This window comes from Nyctibius grandis, chromosome 1 (assembly GCF_013368605.1).
Source record: "Nyctibius grandis isolate bNycGra1 chromosome 1, bNycGra1.pri, whole genome shotgun sequence".
In the NCBI taxonomy this organism is placed as follows: domain Eukaryota; kingdom Metazoa; phylum Chordata; class Aves; order Nyctibiiformes; family Nyctibiidae; genus Nyctibius; species Nyctibius grandis.
Genome location: NC_090658.1, coordinates 131,366,258 through 131,390,280, shown reverse-complemented (window position 1 = coordinate 131,390,280; position 24,023 = coordinate 131,366,258). Strand labels below are relative to the sequence as shown.

Genomic DNA, 24,023 nt, shown 5'->3' with positions numbered 1-24,023 from the left:
TTAGGGGTGTTCAATCACCTGACCGACAAGATTGATTGGATTTAAATCCAACTGTTTGCTCCAATTCCACTGGGCCATCAAGGGTCAAATCTGACATCCTTTCTTATTGAGTTTGAGTCATTTTGGTGCAGACATTCTGGAGGTACTTAGGGAATTCCAGGTTGTGACCTGCAATTTGGCTGTTCATTCCCAGGGTCTGCTATCAGCAGACAAAGCTGGCATACCCCCAGGGAGCGTTGATGCCTGCAGTTCTAAAGAACCTCTTAAGCCTTTGTTCAATCACCTAATTCTGCTACTTGTTCCTCTCTCAATTTCCTTTTTCTTTGTGAGGATGGGAGAAAGCAAACGCAAGGCAAGTCTGTCTGTACCTGCATTTCCCAAATTTTCTGGATCCCTTCAAAATCTACTCCTGCCCCTAAACGTTGTAGTCAGCAATTGCATTATGGAATGAGGCAAAAATTGACTATCACACTGATCCGCCTTAAGGCTTCTGTTGCCTACTCTACAGCAGGTCTTGAACTCCCCATTCTTGCAGAACAATGCATATATTGTCTATTCTTTTCCTCTCCAAAAATAACAAATCATAGGAAGTGCTGGACAAACTGCCTTAGCCTCATTAGGTCACTTAGGAAACTCCCTTTCCCAGTCATATTCTCCCCCTCTCAATCAAGCCTCCCCTGAACCCAGAACGTTCCTCACTTGTTTCTTTGTGGATCAAAGTTACTAAATGGCTTTTGTGAAAGCTCCTACTGCTTCCCATCACCAAGAGTCATTCATTCCCACTTTTCCAACCCCTCATTTTTGTAATTTATTCCACTTATGCAAGACATAAGTCACCCTAACTGAATATCCAAATTCACCTAAAAACCTGGCAAAATACGACTTTGTAGTTAGGGCATAGAAGGGGAAGTCTTGATCTCAGGATTCTTTTCTAGACTCTACTTCTGTTTCACTGCCATTCCATTCCTGTGCCCAGCTGCACTGCCCTTTTATTTATTTAATTTTTAAAAGGGAACAATTATGCCATCAAGTCAACTAATGAGGACTGTTAAGTGCTATTTTTCTTTGCATTAGTCTGTGCTCTGAAGAAAAGCCTGAGAAGACAGTGGTTAAACAGTACTTGCTGGGCTCCACGCACTCCATCTCAGTTACCCATTTATCTCATCTTGCATGAAGAAGCCAGGAAGATGACAGATATGTGACCTCACTTGTGCTGAGCAGTTGCAGCAATACTTTACTGAAGCTTAGAATAAATTATCTAGAAAAACCAATCAATAAATCCATAAAATGTCTTCCGCCTACTGAGCCAAAGGACGTTATTTTGATAAAGAGAATTTTTAAGTGAACCAAGTCTATTTATGATATCAGATGATGCTGTTCATTTGTACTCATCCCCTCCCTCCTTCCAATACACCGTTTCACGCAGAGCACTCCACCTGCAACCCAAGAAGACACAGACTAAGTGCTTACAGGCTGCAGAACATACCTCTGAACCAGTGGCAACGGGAGGAAATTGAGGGTAGACGTCATATCCAGTCCACAATCCAACATGATGGTGGTGGATTTGAACTTGAGTACGTTGCATGGTAAGGTTGGATGTCCTGACAGGCAGTACTGAAAGAAAAACACGAGGATAAGCTACTCATTACCTTTACCGACAGTGAATCCCCCTGAAAATTGCCTTTCTTCCCTTATTTTTAAACACACAGTTTCATACACACCAGAACAAAACTTGATTTCCCATGAATCTGTGTCTCACAGCCATGTGTGGTCATTGAAATTTCTCCATGTCAGGGTATTAAGGGGCAGATTTTCTTCAGGCAAGGTTTTCTGATCACAAGAGTTGAGAGGATGGCATAGTTCCTCTCTCCAACTTAGGACACATGTAGAATCTCTTTTTTTTCTAACAACCACCTATTTTCACAAAAATCCTAGAAAATGAGTATATTTAAAACTCAGTCTGACTGGCAAAACTTGGCTGAAATTGGCTAGCAAATTTGAAAATTACTTGGGGTGGAAAGGGAAGGAGAGAATCCCTGTGGGAACACAAGTTTTATTTCCTTAAGAAACCAGCCTAAAAAACCAAACGAGGTGCAGCCCACACCTTCTGTGCCTGCTTGGCACAGATGAGCAGAGGAGGCTGTACACGTGCACTGCAGCAGCTCTGGGGCATGCTCTCACCTGCTTTTTGTCTTGTTAAATGCAAACAGGAAACACAAGGGGATGGACAACCATACCTGAATGGAAGGGTTTGTGTACTGAGAAATCCCAAATGCTTTGCAAGCTTAATGAGCCAGTAAGCAGGTTATGTACAGGGGCACTTCAGCATCATTGAGATGCAGTCACCTCTTGTATGGAGAGTGGCAAACATTTAACAAGGCACCGGAGCAGCTGAAGCTCTGAATAAGAAGAGAAGTGAATAAAAATGCCAGCTTTAAAATGCGGGATTAGAAACATAAATGTCTGAATAAGAGCACGGCCACCTCCACATGAGGGTTTCTCTTCTTTGATGAGGGATTCGATGGTTCTTCAGGGATTGCAAGAATAGGAGATTTTGCATCTCGAATACAAGTTTTTGCATGTCTGAAGTCTGGGCATCTGGCAGCACAGCAACACTCAGGTGGTCAAACTTTAGCTTTTAAATTCAAGTTTTGGTCAATTAAGATGAAAAATATCAATTGGTTGGCCATGCACTGCACTAAAAACAGGCTCAGTCATTTTCTAAGTCATTTATACCTTATGCTTGCTTTCTATACTTCACAAAGTGGAAAGAAGGCAGATCAATCATTTCATTTTCTACCTCTGCTCACAATACATTAACACAGGACTGCAACTGTCTGGATTAACAACTCCCAAGGAATCTATTTACATACATTCATCAAAAACCTGTTTTAAATTATATTTAAATAATAAAAAGCTACTAAGCCCCAAATATTAAATTAAAAACATCACAAAAACTTTTGTTTTAAATTCATAAAGCCTTCATTATTAAGGAGCAACATCACATTTTGTCTGCTGTTAGCAAAGTTTAAAAAAAAAAATGTGAAAAGCCAAGCTGGTGAAGAAGTGAGTACACAAGTGTTCAAGGAAAAGGACAGATTGACCAGACGTGGGTACCTCTAGGTTTGCTTCATTGACAACTCAGAGTTGGGCCACCACCTCAGTGAATGGCAAATCAGTTAAAGAACCCACATAGTTTATATATTACTCTAAGCTTATTACATAAAGTCCAAAGTCTTTGTAAATTTCTACTCAACCTTTCAGTTCTCAAAACTCATCATTTATTAAAGTCCATCACAATCCCCTGTCTCAGTTAAATTCTTCTTTTCTGGTTCCAATTCCTCTTTCAGTTTCATGGTCGTCTTTGGGTCATCGTCTCCTTAATCACTTCTGCTAATCCTGTCTCCCACAATTCTGAGAAAGGCTTCAAGATGTACTATTAAAAGTTTAGCCAAAGCAAGAGACTTCTACTTACTAAATTCTCTTTATCTAGCAAAACACCTGTTTCTAGTTAATTAATCATCCTTTGTTTAAACTGTCTCTACATGATTAGCTTGACTAGGTTTTAAACCAGTCCTGAGTTGGGTCTGTACAAGGAGCAGGCTGAGAACAAACACTCCAGGCCTGTTGAGCAGCATCCTGGTTGCATCTGGTAACCTATTACAAGACAGCTATGTCCTAAACACATATTACTAAACCCAAAACTCATATCAAAGCTTATACTAAAGGTTGTACTTAAAAATTCTGCTACAACAAGTAAGGAATTCAGTTGTTTTAGTTGCAAATATAAAATACGCATGTGAAATTAAGTTCTCACCAGACCAGAACTTTGACAACTGAAGCTATAAATCCAAGTAAATAGAAAGAAATGAAGGAAAAAAAAAAATCTAAACTATTTTTGTAGCTTTTAAACTATCGGTAATTAAAAAAGGCAATGAAATATCACCACTTTTATCAGCAAAACACTTTCTTGCTTTTTTTAAAAATCATGAATAGGATCATGACCCTGACATCTCCGAGCTAACTGGAAAATCTTCCTTCTTTCTTCTTTAAAAGCATCTAAAATAATCTATATCTGTGGCTGTCACGCTGTGGTAAATGGATTCCTGGGAGTCAATGGACTCTTTCTACCAGATTCAAGTAAAGTCACTAAAAAAAACCAAAGCAATTCATATATGCTATACAGGTGACATCTCTGGGCCTGTACCTCTGTTAGAATTTTAAATTAGGAATACAAGAATCTTGAGTGTTTGCACTACATACATCTCTATACACACTACAAATGTGATGATTTCCACCCAGTTTATATTCGTTACTGTTTAAAACAGATTCAGAGATCCCAGTCACTAATATTCCTGGCTGGACTAAAATGCAAGTCCTTTTTGCTCTAAGATTTGTTTGCTTACATCTTTATTGCCTTATGGCTACAGGCTGGTGCAGCTAACACACGAGGTGCCTCATCTCCTAATTAAAAAAGAGTCATGTAAAAAAGTCACAAAACATACAGAAGACATAAATCTGCCCACCTCAGCTCACAACTTTCTTGGCAGGCTTTGTAAATCGGAAGAAAGTTTGATAGAGCAGGGCACAAAGAGATCAAGATGAGGGGCTAATTCCAGATGCTGAGGCCCTCACAGAGGCAGGTTCTCAGCAGACATCTGGTTCACGCTGAGCGCTTGCCAGCTCTGAGCGCCTCTGGTGATCTCATGGATGGCAATGTGACAGCGAAAAGAGATGATGTCTCACACTAGCAGCTCCAAAACATTCAAAATTTTGCAGGTTAAAGCCAGCGCTTTGAATTCCAACTGAAGCCAACAAATACTGCAGTGCATTCTTCCAGTACTAATATCACATACTAGCTTAAAATCTAGGGGGAAATTAGCAACTGGATTTGCCTGGACCGAAGCACATTCGAATCTCTGGGAGCCTGACATTTTCACTGGATTCTGAATCACGTCTGGAGTCCGTCACCTCTACCTTGTTCTTCCAAATTCAACCCACATAGATGAGAAAAGAGGATGAAATAGCATCCAACTCCTCCCTCTCCAACCCCAAGATTCAGACACATCTCCAGACAAATACAACATGAAGAATCTGGTCTCGTGATCCCCACCCCCAAATTTATACACAGGTCTAAAAATGCTACAATACAGATTTCAGACAGCTTGTATTCCACCCCCCAAGCCCTTTCCTCTCTCTACCCCTGTGCAAGACTCTAGACATCAAAAGAACTCTGCATTCCCACTATGATCTTCATTTAAAGATTTCTGTTTGCTTTTACCCCCTGCATGATATCAGCCTCTACAATCACGTCCAGAAGTGCTTAGCTTTGCACAGTTTGCCCCACTGGCGGTATTCATCCATGCACAGAGACTTAATTGCATAGGTAAGATTATGCAGGGTGAAGCTCTTCGGCTACCCGCCTACTGAATTAATTTTACATGGTTAAACCACGATAGGGACTTACTGGAAGTCTCAAAACAAGCCCAGAATCCAAGCTCACTTCTATGAAGCTTCCTCAAGACAAACCGCTCAGCCTCAAAACTGAGAGACAATCTTAAATTGAACAACGGTGGAACTTCAGGTTAAACAAATCAAACGTTATGCTCAGGTACGTTGAAACCTGCTTTGGTTTTCACCTCCAGCCAAAGAATTGCAGCACGTTACATGGAACAGAGAAATTCTTCCTGGAAAATAAAGTAGTGGCTGAATCCAAGGTCTTGGGGAAACTTCAATAGTTGAAAAGGGAGATCCAGTAATACAGGTAATGCATTTTCTGATAACTTTCCCTTTAGGAGATTGTAATATCAGAACCAAAATATTCGTCAGAATCACAGTGCACCCTTGACAAAGCTATTCCAGGCTGATTTTCTCATTAATAATTACCTGCATTAACATCATACTGCCGATGGAAAATGATTTGGTTATGAACCAGGGGGATTTATTACTATTTCCAGAGCAAGCCAGCGAAAGTCACACGCGCAGTGGGCTAGCTCCAGCACTGCTCCACGGCGAGCCTCGGGGAGGAAGGCAGAGAAACACCTCCTCTTCCACCTCCCGAATCCCACCGATGTTTCACCCGAGCCAAAACCCCAAACCCAGACAGCCCCTGCACCGCCGGCGGGCGGGCACAAGGCCGGAGGAGAGCCGCCTGCCCGGGCCTGTGCCCCCTCCCACACCCCGCTGCCTAACCCCCGCCCGCCCCGGCCTCCCCCGGCTCCATCCCCTCAGCTGGCAGCTCCACGCCGACCGTTTAAGCGGCGCTCGCCCGCCGGGGTGCTGAGGGGAGCAGAGCGCTGGGCCCGCCCCGGCTCCCTCAGGGCCGGCCCCCTCAGGGCCTCAGTTTCCCCTCACGCCCGGCAGGGCTGAGACTGCCGCAGCCCAGGGGCGACCCCAGGAGCCCCCCTACCGCTGGGGGAGGGGGGAGGGCAGGCTGATGCCCCCACCCCTCACAGCACCCCCAGCCCCACGCACTCACCAGCTTCATGCTTCACCCGGCTCTATTTACTGTGACAATCCTGCCCCCACCTTCCTGCCCCCCCTCCCGCACCCCACGGCATCACGGGACTTGCAGTCCCGCCGGCTCTCCCCCCCGCCCAGGATGAAGTCATGGTCGAGCCCGCCCCTCCCTCCCGAGGCATGCCGGGAGTTGCAGTCCGCCCCGCGCTTCGCCCCGCGCCCCATCGCCGTGCCGCGCCCCCGAGGCATGCTGGGAGTTGTAGTCCCCGCGCGGCGGCGCTCCCCGTCACCCTGGGGAGGGGGGAACTACAAGTCCCAGGGTCTCACAGCGGCAGCAGGTGGGAGCTTGGATGTTGATATCAACATGGCGCTTGTCAGACAGACAAAGACAGTCGGTCTGGTGTGATTGAGCCAAAAAAAAAAAAAAACAGAGGGAGCGAGCGAGGAGGAGGGAGCGGCAGGAGGGGAGGCAGGCGGGGAGGGGGCCCTTGTCCTCGGGCGGGCTGGGGAGGGGGGCTCGGCGGCCGAGGGATTTCCTCCCCCCCCTATTGTTCTCGTCCCTCTGCGCCCCCGTTAATCTCCCCTCACGCTGGGGCGGGGGCGGGCGGGGGGCCTCCCCCCGACTCCTGCCGGTACATGGTGAGGTGGAGACGCCGCCAGCACCCAGAGGTGAGTGTTGCTTGTGGGGAGGAGGGAAGTGTGGGGCTGGGAGGGGGGGGGGGGAGAGAGCGGCGCTTGTGAGGGGAGGGGGCGGGCGGGTGGGTGGGCTGGAGGGAGGGGGAGCGGGAAGGGGGTCCCCCCTCAGCCGGCACCGCGGCTGCCGGCGGGGGAGTTGCGCTGAGCCGGAGAGCGGGTTTCCTCGCAGCTGCGGGATGTGCGTGAGGGGGAGAAGCCGGGGCGGGGGGCGGGCAGGGGCAGCCCCTCAGCCCGGGCGGCCGCTCGCTCGCCGGCAGAGTTTTGAGCCGCTGGGCTCTGGGTGGTTCCGCGTATTCTCGGCACCCCGGAGCGAGGGAGGAGGAAGGTGTCCCCGGGAGGCTGCTGCGGGGGTCTGCGGGAGGGCAGGGCAGCCCCTGGGTTTTAAAGAAGAGCCCTCCATCGTTATTCCTGCCATTTATTTATTTATTCTTATTTTTTCCGCCCTTATCCCGGGTGTGGGGGGACGGACTCGTGGTGGCAGAGTCCCCTCAGCCTGGGTGGGTGCCTTTTATTTATTTTTTATTTTTTTTTTAAATGGTGTTTCGGTTTTGTTCGCTGCTGAGTTTGAGGCTGGGCTGGTGCGAGGGCGGCGGGGACCCCCGCTCCCTGTCCCCAGGACCCCGGGGATATGGGGCGGGGGGGGGGGGGCTGCCCCGGCCCGGCGGTAGTTTGGCCGAGGAAGGAGGGAGGCTCCGACCCTGCGGGGATGGAGCCCGGAGCACCGTGAGGATCGAGCCCCCTCGCCGGGGCTGTGCCGGGGAGCTCAGCCCTGGCTGGGGCGGGGGGGGCTGAGGGGCCGCCGTGGGTGTGCGGGGGCTGCTTTTTAGGGGAGCCCCGGTGCTTTGTGCTTATGGAGATGGGGGGGACGGGGGCCACGGGTGCCCCAAACCCCGCTGGATCGCAGGGCTGGGAGGCTGCGCGACGAGGAGGGCGAGATCTGTTGCAGCTCCCGAGGTTTTGAGGGGTGTTTTTTTGGGGGGAGGGCAAAGGTGTGAATCCGAAGGGTGTCTTGGTGCTGGAGAGTTTAACGTGGGGTCGGATGGAGGAGGAGGAGGAGGGACCCGGAGGGAAGGCATTCCCAAAATGTGCGAGGAGAGCTTGGGTGGGGTGTCATAGGCTTGTTTATTTTGTACTTCTCGGGAAGAGATGGGGAGGGGGGGTAAATGCTTTTGTATTCGTGCCTGGGATCTTTTTTTTGGAAGAACAGTGTGTTTTGACCCCAGGACCAGTCGAAGGGAATGCCGCTGAACTGTTTTGCTGTGGTTCGGGGTTAAGGCAAAACAAGAGGCGAGTGTTTTTAGGTGCAAAATACACACGCGAGACAGCCCGAGCCGAGTTCTTCAACCTCAGTTTTGTCTGATGGGTTTTTTCTTAGTTGTTCTACGAGTGTCTCTTGGTATGTTTGCAGAGCACTTCTCCGGAAAGCTTTTTTTTTTTTTTTTGCGATAGGTCTGAAAAAACCTTGATGGTTTATGCTGTTTTTCCCAGTCCCTTGGTGTTAGGGACAAAAAACGCTTTTTTTGGGGGTGGGGAGGAAAGAAGGAAGAGGAAATGAAGACTGTAAGCGTGTTTGCTGTTTGTCTGTGGAGTCGGGTGTATCTATTTGTTCTCATGCTCACGTTGGGAGTACAGATAAGTGGCTTAAGTAGAAAATGTATATGAACAAAAGCTGGAAAGATTTAAACTTTGTAGGGAGGAAAGTGTTAAAACTAATGGCCAGGGCACGCGTTTGAGAGCAGTGTCGGAGCAGATCTGATAGACACTCGCTACGTGCCCCTGCTTCAAACTAATGGGGATGGAGGAAAAAGAAACCGGTGGAAAAAAAACATACAGTTTGCATGAATGATACCATGTAAAATATATCGTATCGGGGAGAGGGATTGTGCTCTGCAGACGGTTTGTGGGCTGGCAAAACCCTGAAGTGCCTTCTTGCGTCCCGTGATATGACTTGCTCATTTCTGCAGGGCTCATCAGGTACAGACTCTGCTTCCTTCCTGGGATGGTGCAGCTGGCATTTGATTTCCTCCATGGATGGGAGAGGAGGAGTCCTGTGCAGTTTTTTTCCCCGAGATGATTGCATTTTCTTTGGCCTTGCTGTACCCTGCCTCATTAGTAGGAACTGCATCTATATTTATTTACCATTATGCCATGTCCCTTGGGATGTCGGGTGTAGTTTGGAGTAGGTATATATGGATTTATCACTCAACATTTTTTTTTCCTCCCATCGTGCTAGGGCCAAATCCGTCAACAGCAGAGAACAAACTTAATTTATTTCTGTTTTGCATCTCTCTTTTTGCCATTTCTCTTCCAAATTGCGAAGAAAACATCTCCGAGATGCGGATGGGGGAGGGAAGGAGGGGAGAAGTGAGAAAAGGGATGGAATATGTTATCTGTGCAGGGATGCATTTGTCTGCGTGTTCTGGGAGCACTGGGATCTGTGAAAGAGCAGGATTTGATACTGTGTCTGAAAACTGGGCTTTGGGAATGCTGTTTTCCTGTAAGTGAAGAGTCTTTAGCCCCATGACAGCCACAACTTTTTCTGTGTGGTTGACAGAATAGTCTGACGAGCCTGGGCATGAGACTAGGAACAAGGAACTTGTGTTTTACTCAGCGATGTCTGTTCTTCCTCCTGTCGTTCCTTAAGCACCAGAACAGGCATCAGCATTTTTACTCCTGTGTCATCCAACTGTTCAGAGCAGGTCTAGACGACATTGTGGTATGCAGACTGCCAGCTGTGTTACAGGAATGCTACCACAGGTGAAACTGCAGGATTTTTAAAGAGTGGTAAGGAAATCTTGGAGAAAATCCTGTGTGGATGAGGCCTGCCTATCTATAACTACTTTAGTGAGCGGTCTTGAGCGATTCCTTTCTATTTGTTGACCTTTCTAGAAAACGTGCATCTCTCCAGCATTGCGATTCTGATAATTTCACAGAATTAGTAACCAGTGTCAGCTGTGGAAAGCTTGCTTCTGAGGCAGTTTCTATGGGGATCTTACTGGTCTCTTTCAAAAGGATATGAAAAGTTCATGGCTGTCCAGTGGTTTGAAAATTAAATTATTATGAAGTGTTTATAGTAAGCTCTAGAAGTTCATGGGAGTGTTTGATATGTTTTCTCATCAGTATCTGGAGCTGGGATAACAGTGGGGTTCTGACATTCACTTTTTAAACTATTTTTATTTTATTTTTAATAAGCATGAATTTAAAGAATTGTTCCATCATTAACTTTTGTGACTGCTCTTTTTCTTGTATGTCAGTGGGACAGTGGTGAAATTTGGGTCTTTAGGATATGATGTTTGGGAGGGGAATTGAAAGAATTAATGAAACAGATGTGAGAAAGGAAGAACGCTGTACTGTCCCTTTCATCTCCAAAGATGTTTTGGTTGTATATGTTAGAAAATAAACCATTTTGCATGAAATGACAGAACATTTTAATCTAAAGAAAGCAACATGTGCTCTACAGTGAAAAGTGCAGAGCTTTTAGGGGCACTACAGAATTACAGGTAACGGTTGGACTTGATGATCTTGAAGTTCCTTCCCAACCAGAAGAATTCTGTGATTCTATAAATATTTTTCATCTTCTGCAAAGTTTAGGATTTGGAATCAGACACTTGAAGGGATGCTGTCAGCTTCAGAATCCTACTGCAAAAAATCATGTCTTTGCTTCTCCTACTGATAACTTTATGCAGCTTTGACACTTGTAAAGTCACTGAAGTCGGTTTCACTTTATACTGATTTTAATGGAGCAGGCATTGGATCCGCATGCACGTCCTCGTGGGATTGGGCTTTAATTATACCTATGCTGATAATATTATCTTATGGGTTATCAATGAAGTGAGACCAATGTCATGATTATAGTGGGGTTTTTAGGAGATAATGAAGAGAATTTGAATTTTTGTGGATCCAAGTTATATCCCTAAAGCTGGTTATATACATAAGATTACTAATAAACTGTATTTTAGCATTCTAATATTTCTGATTGACTAAAGCTCCCTTTTGACATGTATAAAATTAGGATGACTGGAACTAAGAGTTCTTAGTTGAACACTGAGTCATGTAAATAGATTGTATGTTAGCTGTGAATGCAATTTCCAGTGTTACTGCTGAAGATAAGTGTTTTGACAAATGCTTTTAATTTGGGGAACAATACAAGCAAGAGGAACAGAATATGAAAGGAAAGCGTTCTTTTTCATTTCGCAGGTGGCAAACCAAGGTGGAGAGGGATTAACTTGCCCAGGTTCCTACGTGGAGTCTGCGGCAGAACTAGTAATCAATCCGTGATCTCCAGGGTTTGTCAGGGCTTTAATCAAGAGTTTTTCTTCCTCCCCTCATTAACTGGCTAACTTCCACATGTTAAAAGTAATGCCTAGAGATTATTTTTCTTTCTTTCTTCCAGTTTCAAACTGTAGAGCCTGAAGTTTTCTCATTTATGGTCGAGCCTTGAAAAGGCAGGGTTGGAAAGCTTGGTCTGAACAGCACCTCCCTGACATATGATACTATCTTGAAACAGCCTCTGACAAGTGAACCCTCTCATTGAAATCATGTGAGGAATTTTATTACTCAACTCTGGAGTTCTTCTGGGGGAAAGGAGGTTGCAAACTATTAACTATGTGGTCTTCATTGCAAGTTGGCACATAAAATGTTCGTATGTATTGAGGCAGTCATGTGGTCCATGGCAAGAAGTAAGAGAATCAGCTATGTAGTCGCTGGCCAGCTGAAAATTTCATCTTGTAACTGCTAGAAACACATCTATTTTTGTGTTGTGCTTGCTAAAAAGAGATATATTGACTTGAAATCTGGTCTTTCTTTAAGCATGGTATTGTTTGATTTCCTTCCTCTCTCCTTCCACTCCACTGGGCGCTTATACAGAGTTAGCCTGTGACCATAAAAGCACGTGGAGAACCTTTTGTGATATATAACCTTAAAAAGTATATGGGGTTTGGGATGCTTCTGTTCTTTGCTGTTGCAGTGGGGTTTACCAAGAGCTCATTGTTGCAGGCTTCCTGCATCATACGCTGCTGAGCAAAGTGCTCGTTTCGCGGTTACGAAACTGCTGCTATCACAATTACTGCATCGTAAAGCCTAACCTAATCAGAAGGGATCGATTTATGGCCGTAACTTGTGTGGTGTGCTAGTGGAGTATGGCTCTGATGTTTCATGTTTGATTCGTTATGGCCGAGCCACTGTCCTCCTCCTTTACTACTCTATGATAAAATAATGCTTTGTACCTTCGTTGGTAAATCTTTAAGTGCTTTACAGAGGTATCACTGCTTTACAAATAGGGAAACTGAGGCATAAGGGCCAAGTGACTCACTCAAGGTCACATACTGAGTCGGTGGCAATTGAACATGGCTGTGTCTATTCCCCATCTATTGTGCTTTTGCAGCTGTGATATATTAATATATATTAACCATACAAGGAATTTATTTGCTGGTCTTCTAATGTGCTCAATAAGAATACCTGAGTCAATGAGATTTTTTTACAGTGATGGGAAGATTTCCCATGTTCCATTGACTTCTGTGGTTTGACACTTGTCATCCTTATTTATTCAGTTATTTTTATCGCTTTTAATCCATTAGATTTCCCCTCCCTTCCCAGGCCAAAAGCACTGCTGGGGTAAACTTTCTCACAAGACTGTAAGGGATGCCCCTTTTTCTTGCGTAGCTTTTCTTCTGCTTCTTTTAATAGGAGTTTTTCAGTGTTGGACTTCAAATCTATCTCAGGAATGCACATGCATGTAGTTATTTGTTTTGATTCAGCACTGTGTTAATGTAGACACCCAAAGGTTGAACAATCATTCTTTTGATAAGCTTTTTTAATAATTTTTTTTTAAAAAAAAATCTATAACTGGTTATTCTGCCTGTCTGTGTGCAGATTTCCCTTTCCCAGCTCTTAATCAAAGCTGCATGCAGAGTCTGAAGTTAAAGACTACTCTTAAAACTGGGAACTGCTGTAGTGCAGTGCTTCTGACAGCATGTTCTGCTTTATCTTCCTGTGCAGCCAACCAGAAGGTATGGAAGGTCAGTTAACTCTTCTACAGAATTCCTCTATAAATGTTTACTCCATCATTCCCTGTTGGTTTCAGTGCAGTTACTAGCCTGAAACTTACTTCGACGTACAGCCCTTCATCAGGTTGTACGTATGTATACACCAAAATTACTTCTGTAGTACGGCTTGACAAAGACCTAACTGTACATATGTCTGTGGTATGTTGGCGAGTACTTCTCCTAGTCACTGCCTGATGGGTGGAGTGTTGTTTCCAAATCTATTGAAGTGTTTCTTGCAGCCAGAGGAAACAAATTTTATTACCTGCTTCATGCATGGAGGTGGCATTCTTTTGTTCTCCAGGCATATAAGACACCTATTTAGGTTACATTAAATTTATGTGAACCCCATTGCTGCTGTGGTGGTAGATGAGGTCTTACTATTGGGCTAAGGAAGTAATTTACAAGTCAGGCATACAAAATATATTAATTTTGTTTGGCTTTACCCTCAGCTGAATCTCACTTGCCCTGAATTCCTGGCATCTGTTTTCTCCCCACTTTAGAACTTAATATTTAAAAACCTTATTTTCTTTTCACTTTCTTAAAAAAAAATTGAATGTTAAGTTCAGCAGTAAAACAGCTTCTTCCACTGAAACAATACTGTAGGCTACTCTTTCAGTGAGCCTTGCGAACAGCCAGTTTTATTCTTCTGATAAGCCTATGCCCTATCAATTGGGACATGTAACGTATAGTCACTTCCTGCATTTTGAGCTGCCCATTTCTTAGGAGCTCTGAAGCAAGCACTGAATCTGCTTTTTGTTCTTCCAGTGGTACTGTAATACTAATGGAAGCAGAAAGCATTTAGTTAGTTCATAAAATACAAGCGCTGTTGCTACTTGGGTATTTATTCTGACCTTTATTTTGGACAGTTTCTCTGCCCTGATCTGATTCTCTGATTACAACGTCAGCTTTCACTAGAAATCTCTTTTGTGATTTAACTGGCAGGGTTTTGGAGTTGGAGCAACTGGGTATGCAGCAGCTCTGACGTGTAAGTAGTGCTCAGACGTTGAAAAGGAAAGTTCTTCCTGGCAATGAGGTCGTGCTGGGCTCTTGTTTCCAGGCTCTGCCATAGGTCTTGCTTTCTGACCCAGGGCAAACTTCTTGACTCGCCTGTGTTCCAAGTGTGTAATATGAAAATAATCCTTTCAGGGCTGTTGAGATGCTTTCACGTTCTTAAAGTATTTGAAGATTCTTGGCTGGGTGGTAGTGCATGCTGCTGGTCTCGGTAGTATAAACAGGAATGACTAAGTGTATTTACACAGAATAAGAACTAGCTATTTAAGCTAATACTGATTTTCCATGCCACAGATGGGAGAAGTAAGTAGCTGATCACGGTTTTCTCAACTAAGTTGTATTATGCATGATTTCCAGACATTGTAGTCAGTCATTCTCTGACTGTTTCCATTTCATGGGGGCTCCATCTGTCTGAGGGAGCAGTGCTGTTTAGTGATAAGTACAGCAGTCTGAAAAAAGGGAACTTACTGAACTTGAAACTTATTCCCCCCTCTTTAATATCCTCATCCATAGAAGTAGAATGATGTTAACATATTGGAGGTTCATAAAATTTAAGGTGAAAACAGACAATTAAGTTGCCTCCTCTGATACATTCTATACGCTTTGTATCACAAGCCTTTAAATTTTAATCATTTACTCCAAAACTGAGACAAGTAACTGATGTTTGGCTAAAAACAATTTGAAAGCTTTCCAGCCTTGAGTGTCCATCATTGATAATTTCAGACTCATCACTTTGCTTGGTAGTTTGTGCCATCTCACTGTTAAAAATAAGTGGCTGATTTCTAATCTGAGTTTGTTGAAGTTCTGCCGCTGGTTCTTGTTATGACTTTCCTGACAAGATTAGAGCCCTCCAGTATCCAGTACTTTCTGGCCATGGAGGTACTTACACTCTGTAATCAAGTTACTCAATTGATAAGGAAACAGAGTTGAGCTTTTAAGTCTCACTCTGAGGCATTTTCTCCAGCACTCAGATCATCTGGTGATTCTTCATGGTCTCCGTTTATTTTTAACATTATGGAAACCAAAAATGGTGAATGTTCCAGCCTGTGGCTGATCCACGCTGAACACTGAAGTGCGATGGCCCTTTTCGCTACGCAGCCGTGTAAAAGGTTCACAGCAGCCCCTTTGCATGGGGAAATCGTGTTTGTGAGCCTGGCTGCTCCGACAACGAGATTCTTGCTAGTAAAGTCTGCCATTTAGTAGTTACAGTCTGCATTTCTTAGATGATGAACTTGAAAACAGATGAGTTTTGCTTTCCTGAGCTAAGTTAAGGTAGGTTTTCAGACTTCTTTCTCTTGCTCTCCTTTCCTCATAATAATGTGCTGTTCTGCTGTCAGTCACAGATTTTTATCTGCAGCGATAAAAACGTTGAACTGCATCAGACCTTAAATTTAGTGACAAAAAAATTAGCATGATGCAATCCCAGGAAGTAGCTTAAGAACTGGCTAACTGACAGCTCTCAGAAAAAGTACCAGTCGATACGGAGCAACCGATGTGGATTTCCACTAGAACCAAAGTACGCTCTGTGCACATACTTTCTTCTGTTCGACTGCATTTGTAATCTCAAAGAACAAAGTCCCTTATCAAGACATTTGCCATTAAAACATGCTGACTGGCACTGCCAATGTCCCTGTTCTCTAATTCTTTGCTGAGATTTTTTTTTTTCCCCCTGTTGGTTTGCCTGGATTGATACCCAGCTGACTGCCTTCCAGCTCTCCAGATTTGCTCCATCCCCTGTTTGAGCATTAGCATACTATGAGCATCCACCCGGTCTGGGGTTTTGCCTTCATTTTCTAGAGAGTCCCTCATTTAAAAAAAAAATCCACCCTACAAGACTGCAAAAACTCCGCTTCGGTGCATGTTTTGTAGGCTGCTTTCAAATGTTTCACTCTTAATGGATTTGCTGAAAATCATCTTTCCTTACTGATGAATTAGAATCACAGAATCAACCAGACTGGAAGAGCCCTCTGGGATCATCGAGTCCAACCATTGCCCTGACACCACCATGGCAACTAGACCAGGGCACTAAGGGCCATGTCCAGGCTTTTCTTAAACCCCTCCAGAGATGGTGACTCCACCACCTCCCTGGGCAGCCCCTTCCAACGTCTAATGACCCTTTCTGAGAAGAAAAGAAGGTGCTTTGTGTGACGAAAGCATGTTGCCCCAGCCTAACAAAGAACTGTTCACAGTAATCCTGGTTCTCCCTTCCACTAGAAAGTCAATTTAAATGATTTTATTAGTATCATATTACTTTGTGTGTGTGTGTTGAATCTTGCACTTTGGTTAGTAAGAGGAACATCCCAAGACCTTTTGTTCCTGGATGTCTGCAAGTTTCAAACCGCAGTGCTTTTGGGGCGGCCGTGGTGCATCTGCTGGCAGATTGCATCGCCTCGTGGAAGTGAAGACCTTTCTGATCTTTGCAAGCGGCTACTTCTGAAGACCCTTGTGAATTGTCCTTCAGTTCATTTCGTGGGCTTGATTCTGATAAATATTGGTGTCACTCCTGTCACACTCAAGTCAATTCTGTTTTATTCATAGCAACGTGCCTTCTTTTTGTTAAAAATGCAGCTGCCTTCACTTGCTGGCTGTTCCCTTGAATTTCCCTTTTCCTGTCCCAAACTGATTTAGCTTTTACTCCCTCCCGTGTTGCAGCTGTAATCAGCAGTGCACAGGAATGTCTCTGTAGGAGAGGCAGTATTTTTGCTCTTGCTTTTTAGGATACTGTGTAACACCGGATCTTGAAACCAAGCCTCATTTGAATACCACTGTCAGTAAGAAATGTGTTGTGGGTTGGTTTGTTTGTTTGTTTTTAAGGTAGGTGTTTGAAAGGATTTGCTCCCTGAGAAAGTCCCCGTGTTTGAAACCTGCAAATTCCAGGCAGATAAAATGCAAAGGGGTCAGGCGAATATCTCAAGTTTGGGGTGTCTGCTTCCTTTCTGGCTATCGAGTGGGAAACCTGCCATAGCGATAGGCTTTGAGGAAAGATTTGGGAGGGGGAAGAGAGGGAAAGAGGGCTGAGGCACAGGATCTCAGAGGCTGCGACAGATACTGTAAAGGAAGATAAGCCATTTCTGCTGCTTGTAAGCTGAGGTGTGGCACTGTGGAAGTGAGGCAAGTATTAGAGACTCAAAAATGTGTGCTGTTGGATGTAAATATTTCTTATAATGCAAGCCTCTGAGCTCAGCCAGCGGCTTTCCTACCTCCTAGCTAAATCAGTATCTGATTTTTCTGTTCCTATGCTGTCTTCTTGCAGGAGTTGTTTATTGACTGAAATTGTTTCCATATGGCTGCAATGTAGAGCTTGATTACATTAAATGTGGTGCTTTCCTGTGGCATTGCAGTGCTATGGAAAGATCATCCCTCTTTCTCTCCTTCCAACCTCCCCTTCCTCCATAAAACCTTGTTTTTGGGATGTGTAACTTGTTTAGGTATTATCTTCCTCCCCTCTGATGCTTGCAGAACTGGAAAACTGGGATCCAGTTCTTTTTTCAGTCTTTGTATTTGATTGCTTAGGTGGGTTACGTTTGTGTATAAATTGCTGATAAAATACTTCAGGTGAAGATTAGAGCAACGTGGGTGCAGTTTGAGAGCATTACTGGAGCTGGGGCCCCACTGTTTGAAGCACTGAACAAGCATGCAGACAAGAGAGTCTCTACTTCCAAAGAGCTCACTGCCCATCAGGACAGTCCATTTAGATTGTATTTGTTTACAATCATCAATTTGTTTACAATGATCAATTTAAATACTGCTTCAAGAAGGTCTTAAAATTCCTGTACTTGGATGCTTCAGGATGCTCAAGGGCCAGATTCACCTTTTATCTGGAGCCTGGAAGCTATGTCTAGTTTGTGGCAAGCAGATATGTTTAATAGCAAATGGATGCATCTGTATCTTTGATAACAATAAAAGCTGATTGTTGGCTAAGTTGGCTAATAAAACCAGCAGTGAAGCATCTCCACCCTCACTTTGCAATTACGCTATTTTATAAACTCGAGTTTATAACCTGGATTCAAAATTTATTTTTTGTTAAAAATGTTTTCTATTTAAGTAGTTTAAAATACATAAATACCTTTTTCTTAAGCCTAAGCCATCTGATGTAATGCCTACATTTCTCACTTTGCCTAGGTTCTGTTTAAGTACATTATATTTTTACTGCCAATCTCAAATGAAGTCAAACCAGTGAAGTGATGGTAGTCATTCTTGGCTGAGCACATGGAACCAGGATCTGATGAAGCAGTAAACCAGCTTTTGACAGAAGTAGCCTCTTCTGCAGATGCATAGAGAATATTTTCTTCATTTCTGTATATTCAGATAGTTAGATCACAGGCTGTTTAATTCAAAACTGAGAAACCATTTGGGAGCTGTAAAGACAGGAATGCTTGTTTTCCTCGCCTAACATAAGGTGGAAAAAAAGAACAGTGAGGAAAGAGAACTCACTAATACTGAAATCTTTCAGTGGAGGACACAGCAAGGTTCAATTCACTTAATAAAGATAATTCATTTGTTTTCACTAAAGCATTTTAAAAAGCAAAGCATGTTTCTGTAACCCTTTTATGCGTCCAGCACATGGGATGTATCGTTCAAGATTAATAAAACTGTAGTACGTAAAAGCTAGCATTTTAAAATTGTTTTGTAAACAGTCCAGCTAATAACCCAGGGTGGAAGGCGAAATGCAAGTATTTCAGGCCTTTGCCTTGCTAGAGGGTGAAGCTCCCTCCAGTCTTGTTGTAATTCAATGTAAAAGGAAAGCTTCAAGGGGACAAACTAAGCTTTCCCAACCACGGGGTATCCAGCGACTTGCTGGGTGGCACAGGGCACTCTGAGGTGGTAGATGTCTGTGAGGCAGGTTCAAGCCACAAGTTATTTAAATGTCCCTCATAATTCAGAGGTGTTTGACTAGTGAGCTGGCAGGTAAAAGGAGGACGGTGACCATGAAGCCGTCATGGCCATCTCCTCTGCTTGTCCTTTCCCTTGAGGGACTTGCTGCTGCCCGGTGCTTGGAGTAAAGGCTGTAGGCACCTTGTTCCAGTTGGGATATTACAAGTCTTAAAACTGTGGTATGATGGAGCAGGTTCCCTTCAGCCCGCACCAAGGCACCTCACTTGAACAGAAGGGTGGATTTAAAACCTTTCATTCTTCTTTGTGTGTCTGGTTTAGATGTCTGTCTGTCCAGCATGCTGGTTTTTGTGGATCCCTTGATAGATGGGGTCATTGCGAGGAGAGAACTTTTCATGAAAGGCTGTGGATCCTGCAGCTGTAGATCCTGGTTTACTTTGAAGATCTTTCTACTCCCTATTTTGCAAAATGCTGTGGGAAAGGCAGGCTGGAGAAGCCTTAGTTTTCTGCTGTCCCTCACAAAATGCACTGGCTACGTGGGAGCAGAAATGAAGACGAGCGCATTTAGGTTTCAGTGTTGTCACCTGCACAGAAAGGGGGGAGAAAAGATAAATTGTGACTGTCACAGACCTCGTCTGTTCTACTTCTTGCACGTCAGAGCTGCATTCTGCTTCTTACTCAGTGGATGACCAGCTAAAACAAAACCAAAACTTCACCTCTTTACACTAATGAAGTTCAGTTAGTTTGCTAGTTACTTTTCTATGTTTTCCTGAACTGTTGCAACAGCATGAGTTGAAGACTCTCTTGTGTATTTTATATGAGCTCGTGTATTTGAATATGGAATAGAAGTAGTACTGAATATCTGTGATTTCCATTAAATTTCAATACCTTTAAGAAGCGAGTCCTTAAAACAAGATGTAACTAACATTAGAGGCAGGGGGAATGCTCGCTCTCTGTTGGCTTTCACAAGAACTGAACTGGAACTATATTGAGGATATTTTCTTTTTTTTAATTAACAGGAGATCGCTGAGTTCTAGGTCCTTTCATACTTAAGAATAATTAATTCTCCATTGTTTTTGCTTTTGACAGACTTTTACTGTCAACCTTCCAAAGGAGACATTGGCCCTTCCTCCAATTATTTGATGAAACAATTTACCACGTGCAGCCTTTCCCCCGCCCTTCATGGTAGAAATCTGCTTCTGGTGTCCTCCTGGGTGCTGCTTCCCGACTCTGCTTTACGTTCTCTGCCTCTTACAGATAAAAACCTGCACAGTGTTGGGATTGAAACACTTTTTTTCTCCTTGCACACTCTTGAAAAAGTCCATAGCACCGGCCTTCTAGTTAAGAGCATGTGTTAAATGTCCGGCAAATAACTGACTAAAGAGGATGATCCTTCACTTTTCTTGTAATGAGAATTACTTCTGAGAAAAGACCGCAGGCTCAGGGCCGTGCTGCCATTGCAGTATTATCAGTACATTTTGGCTGCAAATGTGATTTCTTTTTTCTTAAATATTGAAGGGAAGGCTAATGACTTCTGAGGTATAATTGTGTGGAGACATTACTTGGGCAGACCTCCTAAACTCTCCTGCATTAATTTGGATGTGCTGGCTCTGAGCTCTGTGCGCTTACACCTGCTAAGGGGAGTCCTGGACCATAGCTGGTGCTCCCAGAAATCAGAGAAATAGCAAATAATGTTTCTGCTTTGCTACTGCATCTTGAGTCTCCCTTGCCTGTTTTCCCTGCTCCTGTTGGCAGTGTTTTTCTTACTTGTTCTTATGCTTTTGCAGTCATAGTTTCCAATTATAAACTTAGCTTAAAACCTATTTTAACTAACTTTTCAGTTCTGGCCTTAGTCAGACACATAGCAAAAGTGATTTAGCAATGTCCTCACAGGTTTCTGAAGCCACCATGCCAAAAAGTATGGGCATCCCTACCTCGCAGCTCTGAGACAGTTTGTCTTTGTAGGAAGAGGTGTCTTTATAGTCCAGTCATTACCCCAGCACGAACCTAAATCCAGGTGGGTCATCATGTGCCTGCACACTTATTTTTAGAGCAAATTGCCCAGGAAAATTGCCTATGCAGAGAGGTCAGACCTGACAAGCTGGAGAGGTGCTATCCAGCCTCCACAGTTCCGTGGTATGTGCAAACGGGGAAATTAAACTAATAGTTTTCGTATAGGTACATCCTTGTGCTTTTCATCCTGTCTCCCATTTTTCTCCTTATTTTTGAAAGGTGGAGCTTTTAAACCCCCTTGTAGTAGTGCTTAATAGACATACTACTCTCACTGGATTTAACACCACGGCTGGCGCAAGGGAGGGTTAGAAGCCAGTTGTTTAATTGGTGTTTTACACGGTAGACTTTTTAAAATTGTGAATTCAGTGAGGTTCCTGCTTTGCTCCTCTTCTTGTACAGAGCAGCAGTGATGCACGCACACACAGTACTTCTAAAAATAAGGGCGTATGTTGTGAAAGTATTGCTTGAAGCTGGGCTCTGATCTGGGCTCTGATCTGCAGTAACGGCAGAGCGACGCTGATTTGTACCTCTGAATATGGGCAGCTATAAAATAAGATTTACTTAAGAGTTGCAAAACACAATATAGAGACTAAGTTCAGTGCGAATCAGGTTTAATAAATTACTGGCTGTCGTGGTCAGATCAGAAGTTTGCCTTATCTCTGGCACAAGGCTAGATAACTAGCAGTCCTGGGTGCTGAGGAAAGCCTGTAAGAACAGGGCAGAAAAAATTTGGTACCTCCCCAGCAAATACTTGCAAATATCCACAGTGTGTGCTTCAGGCATTCCGTCTGTCTTTTGTATCCCATCTTTAAAGGGAGGTCTAGGCATGGTAAGTCCTTAGTGGCCCATTTGTCTAGACAAACTGCCATCGTGAGCTGTGTCCACTGCAGTGTTTCCCACCTGCTTAATGTCACATACCTGGAGGCTAGGTAGCCTTTGTGAAGTGAGGTGCTTTTTCAGGTCAGTTCCTAGTGAGCCCATGTCCTTAAATTATAAATTAAGTCACCTTTTTTGTTTGTTTGTTTTATTACGGCTTTGTTTGTTTTATTATGGGTTTTATTAATGGCTGAGGGAGCTGGGGGTGTTTAGCCTGGAGAAGAGGAGGCTCAGAGGTGACCTTAGTGCAGTCTACAACTACCTGAAGGGAGGTTGTAGTGGAGTGGGAGTCGGCCTCTTCTCCCAGGCAACTAGCGACAAGACAAGAGGACACAGCCTCAAGCTTGGCCAGGGCAGGGTCAGGTTGGACATTAGGAAGCATTTCTTCTCAGCAAGGGTCATTAGCCATTGGAAGGGGCTGCCCAGGGAGGTGGTGGAGTCACCATCTCTGGATGTGTTTAAGAAAAGACTGGACATGGCACTTAGTGCCCTGGTCTAGTTGCCATGGTGGTGTCAGGGCAATGGTTGGACTCGATGATCCCAGAGGTCTCTTCCAACCTGGTTGATTCTGTGATTCTGTGTGTGATTCCGTGACCTATATGTAACTTCATGCTTGATCTAGCCCGAATGGTTTTGCTGGAAGTGGTTTGGGCAGTGCTCACACCAAGTCCTGTGCCAGCAGGACTCAGCGAGTGCTCGCTGCTGGCAGGGAGGTGACGGCAGAAGGGGCAGGGCAGGCGCGGGTTCACTTTCTACTGACATACCTGCATCCAGAAAAATACATCTGTCTGTGGCCAGAGTAGCGTGAGCGTTGCAGAACGAGGGCAACAAATGATTTCTCTCCATTTTAGGTCATCTACAAACATCTATAGGGCTGTCAGTTACTGTTTAACTCCAACTCTGTGTACTCTTCATACGTAAGGCCTAAGTCTGCTGTCGTTTAGAAGATGAAGGGTTTCTTCTGACTTGTCAGTACCTCTTTGGTGTGGTATGATTGCTATTTGGCTATCATTTCTCTAACTTGTAAAGCTGTCTCCAGTGTATGCAGTTTTATATCCCATTATCTTGCTCTTTCTCATGCTCATCATATCGTGCTCTAATCTTCTGTCCTCTTTTCTGCCCCCTAATACTGTTGAATCCCTTTTAATACTGTGTTTTCTAAAAACCTTCTTCCTATAAAATGCCACTGTCTGGGACTGTTTTATTGGCTACAGTGATCTTTGTAAGCCTTGAACAAGGAAATTATAATTTTTTTTTTTTTTTTTAACATGTATTTGATAGCTGCAGCTTTTTGGAGCCTGACTGCTTCCTAGTTTACCTAAAATGTTATTTTTTTTATAGGATAAGTGTGAACATACTGTTTCAAACGCTATACAACAGTGGTAATTCTTTAGTGGAGGGGAAGGAACTGGAAGCAGCACTGCAGATGAAGTTTCCGTGAGTTGCATCATTGAAAGCACAAGGGTTAATATTTTTCTCCAGATGTTAAATGTTTCCCGCTTTTATTTGGAGGTATGCATATAAAAATATTTTGGTTTCTTTGTCCCTTTGCACTTGAACTAGAAACTGTAATCTATTTATGGTACATAGTAGAAAAGTATTTTTTTTTTTAGTACTTTTAGTTTAACAGTTTCTCTGTAGAGGAAGAAAAAACAGATCGAGATCTCCTTCCAGGGAAGTGTAAAATGAGAGGATTGCAGTATCTGAACTTAATGTTGTCTCCACTAATGGGGAGAAAGATGACAAAACAGATTGAATGGTCCCTTGCTCTTGTTTTGGAGACAGCAAGGGGAAGAGGTAGGCTGAAGAGAATAATCTGCAAATAAATTGCTGTGAAAGACATTTGCATTTCTCCTCGCAAGAAGTTGGTAACAGTTCTGATAGGAATGGATTGGAAATGGGCTTCCTTAACCTGAAATGAGTAGCATGCTTAAATTTCATTGCTGCTGCTGATTTCTATCCAAAGATTTCTGTTTTACAGCTGTTATTAAAAATTTATGGGGCAACTTGACATCAAAGCAAATATATATTCTTGTTATTATGTAAACTTGGGTTTTGTGGAACATATGCATTGCATCCGTACGCTTTATG

At 43.8% G+C, this 24,023-nt stretch overlaps 2 protein-coding genes across 16 annotated transcripts in view; one reads left to right on the top strand and one right to left on the bottom strand.

Annotated features, from left to right (window-relative positions):
• INTS9 (integrator complex subunit 9) overlaps positions 1–6,541 on the bottom strand; it is an 80,116-nt gene extending 73,575 nt beyond the window's left edge. Inside the window, exons 1-2 of one of the 3 annotated variants that reach the window (XM_068397413.1) lie at positions 6,479–6,541; positions 1,487–1,614 (exon numbers count right to left, since the gene is read on the bottom strand). In XM_068397413.1, the coding sequence (XP_068253514.1) occupies positions 1,487–1,614; positions 6,479–6,487 (137 nt within the window). In that variant the 5' untranslated portion in view covers positions 6,488–6,541. Of the gene's footprint in view, positions 1–1,486; positions 1,615–1,721; positions 1,742–5,886; positions 6,063–6,478 lie in introns of those variants that run through there. The other 2 variants (XM_068397408.1, XM_068397400.1) reach the window with 2 other exon arrangements.
• A 435-nt stretch (positions 6,542–6,976) lies between these two features.
• Positions 6,977–24,023, top strand: part of HMBOX1 (homeobox containing 1) — a 123,721-nt gene continuing 106,674 nt past the window's right edge. For all 13 annotated transcript variants that reach the window (XM_068399268.1, XM_068399233.1, XM_068399182.1 and 10 more), the window contains exon 1: positions 6,977–7,128. The gene's annotated coding sequence lies outside the window, so the exon portion shown is untranslated. The remainder of the gene's footprint in view (positions 7,129–24,023) is intronic.